Raw genomic sequence first — 17,049 nt, 5'->3', positions numbered from 1 at the left:
TGTGTATCATATATATATATATATATATATATATATATATATATATGTATATATATGTATATTTAGAAAAATGCAAGAGAACCAGTTAAAATGTTTAGATGACCAAGAGTTTCATTAAAACAGCAGGACAAAAATCAGGAGGAAAGGATAGAAAAAAGTAATTGTGCTCAAAATAATAAAGTCAAAATGACCTAATTTTACATGTGTGACTTGCATTTTGGACTATTTCATTCCTTCCTCCCCCACACCTCTCAACAGTTAGTTATATTGACATTAAATTTCAGTTTGTATTCTACTTTGCTGTAGTGCTTAATTTAGCTACAGTTATTGCTTTATCTTTTAGCAATAGGTATGTAAAATTAGCACAAAGTGATAAGCTACATATTCATAATTTAGTGCTATGAATTTACAAAAGAACAACTCAAATTCTGGATTGAAAAACCTATATTTTTAGAATAATTTATAGGAAAATAACATTTAAATTCAATTGATATTGAATTTATAATTGAATTCATAAAGACTCTTGAACAATAAAGAAACTCTAATTCAAAACTAAATACAAGTTTTAATTTGATGTTTCTTTATAGAGATTTATGTGCTTACTGTTCTCCTTAATCCTCTAGGATGTAATTGGTTCTTTCCTTTAAAAATTAAAAAAAATTAAAAATTGTTTCTTTGCCTTTTTTCTATCCCTTGGACTTTTCAGTCATGAAAAGGATGGAATGTGCCAATTATCTTGAGTCTTTTTATTTCTCCTTTCTGTTGACAAAAAGTTGGGCTATTGGGTTTTATTTTGACATTTGGCATGAAATAGCATTAAATATTGTCAGCAGGCACTGTTGGCAGTAATGAAAAGTTTTCCAATCTTATTTCTCTTCTTTAAAAAATTACAAAAGATTATCAAAATGGCCAAAAGATGGCATGATTACATCTTTTACTTAAATCTTCATTATATATTATATTTTCCTCTGCACAATTTTTTTTTCAAAGACTAAAGAAATTTACTGGCATGCCCCATCCATTTTCATTGTTCTATGTCTTTTATAATCTTAGAAGGACATAGTTTAATAAAAAGAAATTTGGAAAAGAGCAGTATAAAAATTAAGCTAATAATTTTTCACCTTTCTCTTCTCTCAATTTGGTTATCTTCAATATTGACCTTGATAAATGTACAGGAAATACTTTTATCACTTTATTCAAATTCATAGATTTCTTATTTCTTGAATTAATTAAATCCCCCTTTTTTTCTTTCTTGCTCCCCCAAACTAGATGAGGCTCTTTGGTATTGGGGTGCTATATGGAAGTAGGTAAAGTTTCCTTTTTCATAGTTTTGCTGGATTTCTTTGAAAAAAATATACCCTACTTTTAAAATTAATTATAAAGCTAATGTACTTATATAGTTATTTACTTTAAAAAATCTTTCTGGAACTTATTTTGAACCTCAGAACTGAATTCTGGTATTTCAAAGTTTAAGTCCCTAAAATATGCATAATTTTTTTTCTCCTTGATTAACTAAACTGACAATGTAAGCTATTTTCCTTGGTCTATTACTTTTTTCTTTCTTATTTCTTTTTGCTTTATTAATACTTAATCATTTCTGTGTGCTTTTCTTTGGATTTTTAAGTTATGGAAAATTATGGGAAAAAAACTTTTTCCCTCTTATCATATAATTTATCATATAACATCAGCTTATTTATAGAATTCCAGTTCTTAACTTCTCCCTATCTTAAGTCTTTTGAGCAAATAATGCAATAATCTCTTCTGTCTTTAATCTCTACAAAAACAAGTAGTGCTGTTGATATTAGTTCCACTTGTAGAATTTTTAGGGTTAGCTAGAAAAGGAACCTTTTTACCAACCACTAGATAAATAACCCAAGGTTCTATACCCATAACCTAAATCCTTCTCTTTCTCTTATAAAAATTCTAGTCCCCTGTGGATTGTTGATCCAAACTTCAGGAATTGAATTGTTTTGTCTTTATTATAAATAGAATAGCTGGCATACTATGTTCTCTTTTATGGGTATCATGTTTTAGAAAGTACCTTGACATTCTAGAGCATTTTTAAAGGAAAGTAACTGTAATTGACAGAGGATTAGATGTTATTCCATGTGAGAATCACTTGAAGAGATGGAAATTGTTTAATCTGGAGAAGAATATATGGAAGATGAATTAGTTTTATTCATTTTGGCCCCACAGTGCAGAACTAGGAACAATGGATAGAATTTGCAGGAGCTAGCATTTATTATCCTACTCAGTTTTGTCAATTGATGATCCAGCTGTCATGTTTATTTTGTTAATTGTTCAGTATCTTTAAAAAAAAAAAATCCTTTCATCAGCCACTAATTATTATCTCATTCGTTTTTCTCCTCCTTTCTTATCTTCCCCATTCTATCAGTTGAGGAATTTTTTTTTTTTTTTTTTTTTTTTTGAGACCAGCCTTGGTCTCAGCAGAGGAATCAACATGAGAATAGCCAGGGATATCTCTGAGATAAGGGGATAAAATTATCTCCCTCACAGTCTGTCTCCTTTCCTGGCTCAGCTAGATTTCTGAAGGCCTTCAGACTGGCTTTGGTCTCAGTGGAGAAATGCAGTCTGGTTAAATCTTCTTTGTTAAAGTACAGAAGCAAGAGAGCCACCAGGAGCCTGATCAAAGATAGAATGCTCTCATCCAGTCCTTGTTGGCTCTTATATACTCTATTATAATTACATCATTGTAGGTGTCAATCTTGTAGAATAGGTGTCAATCTTTAGAACTATATTAAGTACTAAGTACATATAAAAGTAGATAACCATTATCTTAATTCCACTGAGTTAAAAGCTCAATCATACTGCACTAGAGAACTCACAGGCTAAATTAGATAACCATTGTCTTATCAATTCCACTGAGTTAACACCTTCTTTCAAGTATACTTCACCAGAGTTCTGCCCTTTACCTTTTATATCCATTCACATTTATCAGCTAATTGTTTTGATAATCACTGCTGGAATGGACAATGGTTTAGATCTGGGCAGAGGTCTATGGTTTTCCTCTTATGGTTGTAGATTGGGGCTTGAGGGAGACAATTATCAAACTTATTCTTCTTCTGCATGGGCAATAGTTTGACAGTGAAGAATTTTAAACTGTTTTTTATAAAATTACTATAAAGAAAAATAAACACTCTCAGAGTTATAGCATGCAAAATTTATCAATAACTACCACAATGTTGTGAGTTATTTAAAATACAATTTCTCCAAAAAATTGCTCATGTTTCCTCTGGACTTCCAAAGAGTTCTGTCTCATCTAATTGTGGTGCTTTTTATAGTTGTAGTTTCATTTGGTAAGATGATACCATCTATTAGAACTTTCTTCCCCTCCTCTATCCCCACCTACATGCTTTCTTTCATTCTCATTCTTTAATACCTTCTGTAATATAAAAGGAGAAGGGTTAGGGAAATTTCTGCTATTTCTTGTTATAGTAGAAACAGTAGACATTTTGTTATAAATATTAAAATGCTTCTTCTTGTAAATATATATCACCTGCCCATATCCAATCTGTTGCTAAGGCCTGTTAATTTACTTTTGTAATATCTTTCAAATAACCCCTCTTTTCTCCTCTAATATTGCCAGCACTCTGATGCAGCCCCTTATCACCTTATATGAACTACTACAATAGCTCCCTAGTTGTTGGTCTCCCTAGTCTTTCTCCACTCAGTCACCAAAATGATTTTTCTAAAGCTCAGGTGTGACAAAATGCTGGCAATGATGCAGAATAAAATTGGTTTCAAAAAATGAAGACAATATCAATTTTTATTTTGTCATCCCCCTCTGCTTACCATAGTGATTGGCACATAGTAGGCACTTAATAAACATTAAGTAATTGAGGTATTTTAAAAAATATTATTATAATAATGGCAATACACATATTTATATACATTATTATTATATACATACCTATACATACATGTATAAATTCACACACATATATACACACATGTACACAAAGAGTTCTAGGAATGGAAAAAAAACGTATTTTTCTTTTTAAAAAAATTAAAACTTTTAAAATTAAAATTTTATTTTATTTTCAGGTCCATATTTTTTTTTCTTCCACCTATCTCTTGCCACTGAGAAAGCAAAACACATACACACACACACACATACATATTTATTTCTGTGGATATATATATATATACACACACATACATATACACATATGTATATATATACATATACACACATATATTTGTATTGTGCTTACTAATGATTTTTGATCAATTGTTTTACAAAACATTTCCCTCAAAATCTGTGAAATAATATAGCATGTATAAGGTCATCTCCTTTTTATGTATGAAGAAATTGAAGCTCAAAGACATCATAGGGTTATGAATGAATGAAAGTCTGAATAATTGAACTTTTTAATAAACTTTACTGAATTTCAAACATATTGTGTCTTGAATTGCAGAGAAACCTCAACTTTGACATATTAAAAATGACTTATTTTTTAAAAGGTAAAGACAGAGTCTTTAATACTCCGTTGTGTGAACAAGGAATTGTTGGATTTGGTATTGGAATTGCGGTTAATGGAGCTACTGCCATTGCAGAAATTCAGTTTGCAGATTATATCTTTCCTGCCTTTGATCAGGTAAGTGTAATTTTTTTATTTTGTTAATAAAGTCTAAACAGTGGTAGCTTTCAAATTTTAAAATTCCTTTAAATAAAGGAATAATTGTAATGCTTTATTCAATTAGGGACTGCTTAAACATTTGTTAGTGTATCTAGAGAACTTAGTAAAAAGTTTGGGATGGTCTATAAAGGTTCGAGTACTTTTTTTACTGGAACATAGTAAACCCCAATATATCTCATCTTTCTTATGGACTCTCACTTGTGTTTTACCGTAAATCCTCGTTAGAGAAAATCTAGTATTTTAGAGGCCTTCCTCTCATTCTTTTTGTTTGCTTATGGATTAGACTTATTATTTTTGCTTGCCCTCCAGAGGTCAGTATTAAAAGTAATGAATGGAAGTTGCAAAGAAACAGATATTGACTGGATTAAGAATAACTTCCTAACATTTAGAGCTGTTTAAAAGTGGAATGAACTGATGAGGTATAATAATGCCACATTACTAGAAGTTTTCAAGCAGAGTCTGGATGACCACATGTAATTTCAAAGGAAATTCACAGAATAGATTCCTCTTCTGATATAGATTTGAGTAAATGCCCTTTGAAGTATCTTTGAATTTTGAGCTGTGATGTTACAGTACCACTTGGATAAGTCATGAATTGATTTTCATTCTTGCTATGTGATTGATTTACTTCTTTACTCAATCTCAAATATGCTAGATGATGTCGTTGAATCTACTTTTCACACATGAGTGCTTTGATAACATGCACTGTTTATGTCTGTCATTGTGCATTAAAATGAAACTCCGATCTTCTTTTATTTGTGGCAAGAAATGACCCAGGATTATGGCAGGTTTTATCTGCTAGAAAGTCTTTGATATATGTACTCAATGATGGGCCTAGTGTTTTCTGTTTGCTTAGACCCAGGCTGACTAAGTGATGAATGTGATGTTTAAGGCTCTGACAAGTTTATTTGAGCAAAATATATGTAACAGTGGGTCACTGATGACTTATTTTAGCATGTTTTCCTTTTCAGATTGTTAACGAAGCAGCCAAATATCGTTATCGTTCTGGAGATCTCTTTAATTGTGGAGGCCTTACAATAAGAGCCCCTTGGGGTTGTGTGGGGCATGGGGCACTTTATCATTCTCAGTGTCCTGAGGCCTTTTTTGCACACTGTCCAGGAATAAAGGTAAAGTTACCACATTGACTGTGTGATTATTATGTGATTTTTTTTCTTACTCTAAATTCTGTTAATTGAAAGTAGTTTTTATGCTCATCAAGAGGAGGATGGAACAGGAGGTCTTGGACTTAATTTAGTTGCTTTTATTAGACTGGGACCTCAATTTTTTTTTTTAAAGGAAACACCACCTGAAACAGCATTAGCTTGAGGATGTCATAATTTTCATAGAGCTGAAAGAATAAGCTAAAAAAAAAAACAACTTATTTTCTTTCCTCCCTAGTATAATTCCACAGATTGTTGTTAGCTGCCTTATAGGTTAAAGGCTAGACTTTGGAACTACTAAAGTAGCAAATGATACAAAGAGCTTATAGTCTTAACTAAAGGGATAACATCCACAAGTAGATATAATATAAGGTATAAGGTGATGATGTCAAAGGAAGGGATCCAGACCAAGTGTCACAAGGCATCTTCAGGCAGAAATTATTTCTTTTCTGTTATAATTCCTTACTTGTGTGATCCTAGAATAATTTTTTTCATCCTTGTACTAATAAAATCTTTAAGCCCTAAATTTGGTTAGGCAAAACTTTTGTTCAAATATGCTTTCTTATTTTAATTTTAGAGGGAATGAAAAGAGTGCTCAGTTTCCTAAGTGAAATTTTCAATTAAGTTCAGAAAGTGCATTTCTGGGTAGTTAGTTTTGAAGTAACTCAGAAATTGTTTTCTTCCCACCAAGTTAATATCTCATTCTTTTCTTTGGATTTTGTGGTACATCAGACTTGTTATAATAGATGTATTATTAATATATTATTATTAACATAATGGATGTATTATTAGCATAATTTGGAAACAATATTTTATGAGAAAAGCCAGATGCTAAGCAAGAGTGACTTTTTGTAACTCTGCTAAATATTATCTCAATCATTTGCAAACTTAATTTGAATGAATTCTCTATCAACTGTTTTCTCTTGAAACACAGTTATTTGTTTTGTCTTGAAACACAGCTATTTGAGTTATGCTTTCTAAATTTGAGTTCATTAGGATGTATTATGATATATGCCTGTTTTACTCATTTGTTAAAATTGTTAAAAATTAGACTCAGATTGTAAAGTATTACACACTTGATACACTATCAAGTAAGTATAACATGCTTTACCGAGGGGGACACATTGTAAACAGGGAAGTTTAGGTCTTATATTGTTGGATATGTTTGAATCTGTCTATATCATGATTCTAAATATCACAGATGAACTTGATTGGGGAAAAATGAACTTCCATACCTGTTTTTTTTAAATGCATTATTTGGGCTTATAATATTGGGTAGAATTTAAAATAAGTGCTAGTTAATTTAAACTGAATTTAATATTCTTTTTAACCTACAGATTCAATTCTTTTAGAAGAGCATTCCTTTCTAAAATTTTAATTTAACTGATATATGACAGCTCCTAAATTGGTTTAAAAGTTTTTTCTTTTTTTTTTAATTGGCAGATAGTTGTACCTAGAAGTCCTTTCCAAGCCAAGGGACTACTATTGTCATGCATAGAAGACAAAAACCCTTGTATATTTTTTGAACCTAAAATCCTTTACAGGGCAGCAGGTAAAATGTTTTTCTGTTTTTTCCTATTACATGTATATGAGATGTTTGTTATATATTATTTTGCCAACTTTGAATGATGGTTTTTCATCATTAGCCTTGATTTTATATTTACCATAAAGGGAACCTTCTGCTTTGTCTGAACAAATATAGCCTTTTCTAACAATTTAGGTAAGAGCTAATGAGTCATTTTTGAATTTTTTTTTAACCTCATAATTCTGCCAGTGAATCATTAGAATTTTCCCAGAGGCAGCAAAGTGTAGTGGAAAGAACAAAAGTCTGGGAGTCTGGTGGTACTTCCTGTCTGTTTTGCCATAATTAGCAGTGTGACTCATGTCATATCATTTATCTTTTCTGTGCCTTAGTTTCCTTACTTGTGAAATGAGCTAATATTGAACTTAAATGATTTTTAATGTTAAATACATAAGAATGTTCCACATCACAGAATTTTTTATCTGATTGAATATTTATCTTTCAAGCAATCAAAATTTAAAAATTTTATTTTATGATATAGAATACATCAAGTCTTCCCTGAAGAATATTCAATAGTAGAAATAAAACATTCATATATGAAATTGATATAACTCATTAAACTTTAAATTTTGCCATAAATCATAAGGAAATCAATAGATGATTTAAAAACTCTTAAAATTGTATATTCAACATCATGTAATGATCAACTATAACAGATTTAGCTCTAAGACAATTCCAAAAGACTCATGATGAAAAATGCTATCCACATACAGCAAAAGAACTTTGAAGTATGAATGCAGATCATAGCGTACTATTTTCTCTTGGGTTTTTTTTCTTTTTGTGTTTGTTTCTTTTTGTTCTGATCCGATTTTTCTTTCACAACATAATTAATGTAGAGATATTATTAATATGATTATATATGTATAATATATATTGGTTTGCTTACTATCTTGGGGAGGGCAGAGAGGAGAAAAGGAGGGTAAAAGTTTGGAATTCAAAAATTTTATAAAAGTGAATGTTGAAAACTATCTTTACATATAATCAAAAGAAAATAAAATACTGTTGAGTGAAAAAAAAATAAAACCCCATACTAAAAACATTCTTTAAAAAAAGTTGCTTATTGAATGTTTCACTGAAATATAGCATATTTCACTGAAAACTAGCTGAAAGATTTTTTGAGGGGGGGCAAGGCAGTTGAGGTTAAGTGACTTTCTGGGTCACATAACTGCTAAGTGTCAAATATCTGAGACCAAATTTGAACCCACATCTTCTTGACTTCAGGAAGACCTACCTAGTTGCCCTGAAAAGTAGATAAAAGATTCTTAAAGGAGAATTACCTTTAAGATTCTGGTTGACAAATGAATTTTTTTTTTTAGGTCATGATTTTTTTTTTTTGGGGGGGGAAATAGATTTGATTTTATAAGCATTTTAAGTGATGTCTCTAAATTTCTAAAGTCCTCCTACATGACATTCATCAATCATTCAATCAGTGAATAAGTAAAAAAAAAATCAAAAATAAGCTTTGGCTTTTAAAGCCCTTCATACTCCAACTCTGATGTGCCTTTTCAGCTTAAATATATATGTCACTTTTCTATATTATGTGGTCCAACCAGAGTACATCACTTCTGTTATTCATGTACCATCTTCCAACTTCTCTTTTCATGCTTTTGCAGTGACTGACTCCCAGGTTTAGAATGCTCTCACCACGTTCCCCTCTTAGAATCCTAAGTTCCTTCAAATGTCAGTGGAAGTATCATCGTCCATATGAAACCCTCCCTGATCCTTCAGATACAAGTGCTCTACCCATAAAAAGACATAGTATTTATGTTATATATATATATATATATATATATATATATATATATATATATATGGATATCCATGCATGTCACCTCTAATAAAAACCAAACTTGAAAGAAATGATTGTTTACCTTTTTCTTTGTATTCCCAGTGCCTAGTACATAGTGCCTGACCCACAATAGACATTTAATAGGTGTTCATTGTGGAGGATGGATTAAAGTGGTGAGAATAATGAAGTTGATAGACTAGTCCAGAAAAGAGGTGATAAGGGCCTGAACTAGGATTATAAGCATGTGAGTCAAAAGAAAGAGAAGGGATATGGTTCCAGTGACATTGACCTCCTTGATATTCTGGGCATTTTCACTGAATATTTCTCAGGCAAAGAATGCTCTCTGTCTTCTGCCTTCTGGATTCCTTAAGTTTACTTCATGTCCTGGCTAAAATCCTACCTTCTCCAGGAAGCTTTTTGTCATCCCTCTTAATTCTAGTGTCTTCACTCTGTTATTTCCAGTTTTCTTGTATATAGCTTATTTGTGCATAGTTATGTGCATGTTCTCTGCTTTATTAAATAGTAAGCTATTTGAAAGCAGGGACTTTTACCTTTTCTTTGTATCCTCAGTGCTTAGCATTGTGCTGTATACCCAGAAGGTACTTAATACATGTTTATTGACTACGTGATTAGAAGTGACAAAAGTTGGCAACTGATTAAATATGTGGGATGAAAGATAATGAAAATGAGTTTGAAAACTTGGATGGATGGTAGTGATCTTGATAGAAATATGGAAGTTCAAGAAGCAGACTGGGCTTCAGGGGACTGTGGTTAAATGAGCCCAATTTGGATATATTGAGTTTGACATATCTATGGACTATCCAATTTGAAATGTTTAGGAGTTAGAGATTCAGGGCTGGAACACAAGAGAGAGACCAGGACTATGTATATAGGTATAGAAGTTAGGGAGGTGAGGAGATCATCTAATGAGAGAGTAGAGAGAAAAGAGAACTGAGTTTAGGATGTAGAGCTTTGTTATGTGTCTACAATAGACATTATATGGACAGTGAACCAGAAAAGTATACTCTAAAGTAGCAGTAAGGTAGAGGAAAAACAACAGTATCATGAAAACCTAGAGAAGAAGAAATAAAGTATCCAAGAAGAAAATGTGAACATTAGTGTGAGATCCTGCAGAGAGTTAAAAAATATGGGGACTGGCCAAAGATCATGCATAGTATTTTTCAGTTAAGAGATTTGGTAACTTTCAATAAAATAATTTCAGTTGAGTGATGAAATTGGAAACTGCATTATAAAGAGTAGAGATATGAATGAGAAGTGGAGGCAGTGATTTTCTACAACTTTTTCTAGAAGTTTGACAATGAAAGCTCATGTAAAGCTCATGCTACATTCCAATCTAATGCAATAAGCATTTATTAAGTGCCTACTATGTGTTAGGCACTTTGTTAAATGCTGGGAATACAATTCTTAAAAAGAAAAATAATCCCTGTCCTTGATAAGCTTTTAATTTAAAGGTGAATGCAGAATACCAAAAAGCATCAGGGAAAATAGAGCAGGGAGATAGAATAGTGTCACGGAGGGTATCCAGCAAGTGAGGATTTCATGTTCTATAGAGTTGAAACCAGGCAGGACAGACAAAGTGGAGTGGTGTGAGAGCCTAATTTCTGCCCTCTATTTAGGAAGACTGAGAGGAGTTTGGTATTCTTCCCTCTAGCCCTCTAGTCAGATTAGAAAGAAGCCTGAGGGAGGTAGTAAGAACTACCAAAGTGATGGTGGTGGGGGGGAAAGAAAACGGGGACCTCTAATATAAATGGATTTATAGGAGAATTCTTTTAAAGATTTAAAAAGCAATCAAAACCTATGCTTACATATTATTTTCAAAACTGAAGAAGTAAAATATTATACCAGGAAGTTTTTTGTTTTGTTTTGTTTTGTTTTTTTTGTTATAAAAGTGTGGTTCTTAATATCTAAACCAAGAAGGAATAAATGAAAAATAACACTAATTCATTATCACTAATGAATATTGATGCAGAAATTTAAAAATTCAAATAAGAAGACTATTGTAATATATTCAAATATTATTCATTATTATGGGATTTTAGAGGTTTTTCTTGTGAAGATAGAGATGAGTTAAATCAGGGGCTCTTAATCTGGGTTTTGTGACCTTATTTCAAAAATATTAAAAAAAAACTTGATAATTTTATTTCATTATAATTGTAATTCTTTGTAATCCTATGACTTTTATTTTATACATTAACCATATTCAAAAATGTATATCTCATTCTCTCTCTGAAGTCCACCACTTCTTTGTCAAGAAGTAGATGACATTTTTTATCCTTGGTTCTCACTTTTTTTGTTATTATTATAAATTTTCTTGGTTTCACTCACTGCCTGTGCATTTAATATTTTTTTTAAATCAATGACTTGGGTAAAAGTATACTCATCAAATTGGTAGATGCTACAAAAGTTAGAGAGATAGTTAATAAAATTGATGACTGAGTTGGGATCTAAAAAGATTGACAGGAAGGAGAAGTGTGCTGACTAAATCTAATAAGAGGAAATTAAATAGGATTAATTGTAAGTCTTATACTTTGGTTAAAAAAAAATCATTTACACAAACATAAGGTTGAGGAGGCTTGGATAGACACTTCTAGAAAGGATCTAGACATTTTTTTAGAGAAAAAAGAAATTATTTAAATACCCTGTACATTCAATTTAAGTAAACAGTATGACATGGCAGCTAAAAAAGCTGATGCAATGTGAGACTGCATTAGCAGGGAGCATAGCTTCCAGGAACAAGGAGATTATAATGTACTCTGTCCCTCACAGATTACAGCAGGAATATTATATTTAATAAAAGAAAAAAATGAGCCAAAATGGAACAAGTTACTTATTAGTTATTACAATATTCAAAATGACAACTTAATAAAAACAAAAGATGTACATTTCAAATACTCTTTAATAGTTCTGCTGAGAAGTTCCAAGCTGTTTTGACTACATTTTCCATTTATTCATCTTAACTGATAGTAATTAACAGCTGAGTAATTTGCTTATGTAGCTATTCCCCTTCCAGATAACTCAGGGCTTTGGTTCTAAGATTGCTTTAACAGTATAAAATCAAATATCATACTGTTGTTTCTGGATGCTATAGGCTAGGAAGGATTGACAAGGTTGAGAATTTGTAGAGGAAGGTAAGCAGAATGATTAAGCACCTTGATTTCATGACACTTGAGGATCCATTAAAGGAATTGGACATATTTAGCTTAGAGAAAAGAAGACTCAGGAGCAACATAATAGCTGTGTTCAAGCATTTGAAGAATTGTCATGTAGAGAAGTTTGGCTCCAAAGGACAGACTCAGGAGCAATTGCTAGAAGCAAAGAGGGGAATTTAGATCTGATGCCAAGAAAGGCTTCCTTACAGTTCAGTCCTGAATGGAACTACTTGCTTTGAGAGGTAGTAGGTTTCCCCTTCTAGGAGTCTTCTTAGACGTGTGTGTATGGGTTGGGTTGGATGTCTGCTAAGGTTGCTCCCAACTTCTATGATTCTTTGTATTTGTATCAGGGATGCAAGAATAATTCAGCTTCAGGAAAACAGTTGATATATTAAAAATACCTCAAATCCTGCTGTTATAATATATTGAGAAAAAGCCTTTGAGAAAATATAATACTCATTCATATTAAAATACTACATAGCACAGGCATGAAAGAGTAATATTTAATATTATTTTAAAGTTTTAAAATCAGAAACAGTTATGGAGAAACATTAGAAACTTTTCAAATAAATATAAGCAAAAAGTAAAGATCTTCCATCTTCCCACTTCTATTTGACATAGTTATAGAAATGCTAATGATAGCCTTAAATGAAAAAAAATTAAAAGCTTGAGCATTGGCAAAGAAGAGACAAAATTATCCCTGTTTGAGGCCAACATGAGGATTTACTTAGAAAATGCCAGAAAAACAGCAAAGAAAGTGATACTATTGTGTTAGCGAGTTAACAAGGTACAAAATAAATGCACAAAAATCAGTATTATATCTAGAAAAGGAAATTTCATTCAAAATTATTGCAAAATGCACAAAATACCCGGAAGTCAGCATGCTAAGACCACTTAAGATGATACATTGCAATATATATTACAAAACATTTTTTTAGAGAAAAAAGAAATTGTTTAAATAGTGGGCTCTTTATTACTTATGGTTTACCCATATCAAAATAATGCAGAATTACAGTTATTGCTATACCAATTAAACTCACAAAAGGATATTTTATAGAGCAAAATAAAATAACAGTTCATTTGTAGGAACAAACGGTTTAGAACCTCAAGGGAAATTAAATGAAAATGAAAAGGAATGAAATGAAAAATAATGGGAATGAAGAAGGACAAAGGATTTCTAGCCAAGGTGGCTACTTGAACAGGAGTCAGATTGCTCCTACTCCCTTATTTCTCCATCTAGATCCCACATACTTTCTCTGGTAAAATCTTGAAGTTTACACTAAACTGGGTAGTGATCAAGAATCTCAATGAGAAACTACAGTAGATAGTTTCATTCATTCCAAACTGTAGGTCAGCAGTCAAAATTTAAGGTCAGTAGGAAAGAAGGAAAAAAAAAAAGAATTTATTTGTGCCTGACATATGCCCAGCACTGTGCTAAGTGCTCTACTAATATCTCTTTTGATACTCTTTTGATACAGGTGACTTGTCCAGGGTCACACAGCTAGTGAGTGTCTGAGGCTATATTTGAATTCTTATCTTCCTGATTCAGTGCTCTATCTACTTTAGCACTTGTTTGCTTCAGTAGGAAAAGGGCCCCACTAGTTTAGATGTAGGGTAGCTTTTTATACCAGAGACTGCCAGGGTCATATGTTTTCTTGTAAGGGTGTGTTTGGAAGCATCAGTTTTACTTGCCAGTCAAATCAGATTACTAGCTATTCCTGAAAACTCAGCATTCTGTTTTTGGTCAGACAACTTGTTAGAATACTGTCCCAATCTTTTTTTTTTTTTTTTTTTTTTTCCCAAAAGTTCAACCTCCTGCTGTCTGCCTCCTTCTGATTTGCTTTTTTTTTTTTTTTTACATGTGTGTTTATGATCTGTCTTTAGACATGTTCCTTGAAGATAAGGACTCTTTTATTTTTGTCATCATGGCAGTATATCATAGTACCTTATATGCGATATGCATCTGATCACCATTGAATTAAATTCATTCAAAAAGATGTAAATAATGTTATATGTAAATGATATTATATAAACATGTGCATCCATATATAGTTAGAAGAAGTGGCACTCTCTCCTGTTTCATTTTCAAAGTACTATAGGCATTTTTATGAGGGACTTTCTCATTGGCGTCAAGCCAATCAATAGAATTTCAGAACAAAGGAAATCTCTAAGGTGTCTGGTATATGTTTAACCCTCTTAGAAAGCCTGGAAGACCTCAATGCTTAGAAAATTCTAATGTCTCATAGGTTCCTTAAATTTTTACAATTTTACTGAAATTTTAGCATTAGAAATTCATTTCATTGGATTAACAAGCTATCTCTAAGATATGCAATAGCTTTCAGAAAATTAAAACTTTATTAATTATTTATGCCTTTGTGTAAATTAGTTTAGTCAAGTGGAATTTAAGCCTAGGTGACTTGACTCCAAATTTAATACTTTCTGCACTAGTGGTAGCAAAGTTAAATAGAACTGACCACTAAACCAAATATAAGCATTCCTATCACATGGTGACTTAGGAAAAACACATATTAATATTATCTATCTTCTATTATATTTTTGTTTATTTTGATGAATATTTCCCAGTTACTTTAATGGGCCTAGTTGTAGGCTTCAGTGGTCTACATGTTTGATCCTTCTCGTATATGTACTATATGACTTCTTTATCAGCTGAATTGAGAGTATGGAAAATTTGATGGCAGATGTGGAGAAAGAAGAGAAGGAATCAGGACTATTTTTGGAGAATTGGGGCAGTTCCCTAGAAGAACAAAGTTATTCAGAATGCTGAAACTTAGTTTAGCTAGTAAGCAATGGGATCGTGGAGACAAAGGGAAAGGGAACTAAGTAAATGAAAAATAGTTGAATATCACTTTTAAGTATTTCATAAAATATCAGCATCATTTCTTCAATTCACCTGAGGTAAATTAATCTTAGTGAAATCGAAAAAATGAAGTAATATATTTAGAAAATCAAATATAGGTAGTGAATTTCCTTAATGAGAGATTATACCTTTACATTTGATACAAAGGATAATATTTATTATACATATTAATATCATATAAATTGTAGGAGAAACTGCAGAAAAGTTGAGTTTTTTTTATTCCAAATAGAAAATAACTATGTTTTATTTATGTCACTCTAATGTACCTTTTCTAAATGAATAGTAGTTACTTATTCATAGTTTTAGGTAGCTTTTTCTAATTTGGTTCTTTTGTAAAGCAAAAATTTATTTTAATAATGTCCTTCATGTAAAAGTTGCCTATATGAAATGTACAAAAATTAAAAAATGAGAGTTATCATATGATTTAGATGTAACATGACAGTAGAGTGATAATTTTTTGACATATTGTGATGCTAAAAATATAATTTAATACTAATAACTATAAAAAGTTTGTTTAGAAAATATTTAGGTGACAAAGATATCAGTTTTTTTAAAGTTGTTTGTACAGTGACAAGCATAGAAAATGATTATGAATCAAAGGAGAAAATGAATCAGCATGACATTATCAGATCTAGGCAGCTTGTGGAGAAGCTATTTTGATATGTCTTTTGACCTTTTCACTTTCATTTAATTGTACAAATATGACATCAGTGATGTAGTAATAAATCTGACTTTCATCATGGTTGTTATAGTAACAAAGTAGGTAAGACTAAAAGCCTTGTTCTTTCCAGTGTTCAAATTACTCTTTCAGGCAAATATATTAATAGTCCCAAGGATGTTTTGCAGGAAATAAATTAATTATACATAAATTCTTGTGTTCTGAAGAGAATCAAAATAGCCTTTCCCCATGGCTTTTATAATGCTATCAGACGTAAGAAAACAAGATTTAAGTTTTAAGCTCTACAGTGAGTGGTGGGAAGTAACTTTTTAGATTATTTGAATCTGATTTTTTTTTATATCATTGAATGTTCTTTATTAGTCCAATGAAAACTAGGAAATTTAATACAAGTGATAGTCTTTGTGAGAAATAAGTGGGATCTATCCAGAATAGCTAATTTAAATCATTCATGAACTTTTTCAATTTCTTTTCTGTTGTAGATATTGCTTGTTATCATATGTATATTTTTCATCAAGGCATATGCGCTTCTCTGGCAAAATATAAATGATCAAATTTGAAAATTTAGTGAGAAGTTAAAAACAGTGGTAGAAAGAGTTCTGTTATCACTCCTTTCCTTATCTTTAAATTAAAAAAAAAATTGAGGAAAGTAAGTTGTCTTTGCTAAGAGTCAATTAGATTATTACATATAGGTTTTACCTATCATTAATATGATGTCTAATTATTAACCTGAGAAGATAGTGTTCAGAGAAAAGCAAAACACTGGAAAGCTCTAAGTTAAAATGACAGTTGGTAGTTGTAAGCTTGACTGATGGTGAAAATGGGAGAATTTACAATACAAAGCATTTAGAAGAAGAATTTTAGGTTTTGGTTTTCTTTTAAGTTTGAAATTAGCCAGCCAATGTTGGTAATTTTATTGATGTAATATTATCAAAGACTAAGTTTAGGAATATTGACACCTGTAAATATTTTTGTTAGAATAAAATGTAACTTTTTGAAGGCTTTGGGAAAGTAAAAAATGAATATATTTGTTGAAGGTAGGTATAAACAAGCAGTAAAAAGTGTGGAATGCTATTTCACCAACTAGTGATAACAAGGTCATGAACTAATATTAGATAGCTGGAGAGGACAAA

At 31.3% G+C, this 17,049-nt stretch overlaps 1 protein-coding gene across 1 annotated transcript in view; it reads left to right on the top strand.

Annotated features, from left to right (window-relative positions):
* Window positions 1-17,049, top strand: part of BCKDHB (branched chain keto acid dehydrogenase E1 subunit beta) — a 252,004-nt gene that overhangs the window by 49,135 nt on the left and 185,820 nt on the right. The window contains exons 4-6 of the mRNA XM_012549184.3: window positions 4,486-4,619; window positions 5,633-5,788; window positions 7,265-7,373. Coding sequence (XP_012404638.1) covers window positions 4,486-4,619; window positions 5,633-5,788; window positions 7,265-7,373 — 399 coding nt within the window. The remainder of the gene's footprint in view (window positions 1-4,485; window positions 4,620-5,632; window positions 5,789-7,264; window positions 7,374-17,049) is intronic.

Source organism: Sarcophilus harrisii, chromosome 4, assembly GCF_902635505.1.
Source record: "Sarcophilus harrisii chromosome 4, mSarHar1.11, whole genome shotgun sequence".
In the NCBI taxonomy this organism is placed as follows: domain Eukaryota; kingdom Metazoa; phylum Chordata; class Mammalia; order Dasyuromorphia; family Dasyuridae; genus Sarcophilus; species Sarcophilus harrisii.
The sequence above is the reverse complement of the archived record's forward strand: the minus strand, read 5'-3'. Positions and strand labels throughout refer to the sequence as shown.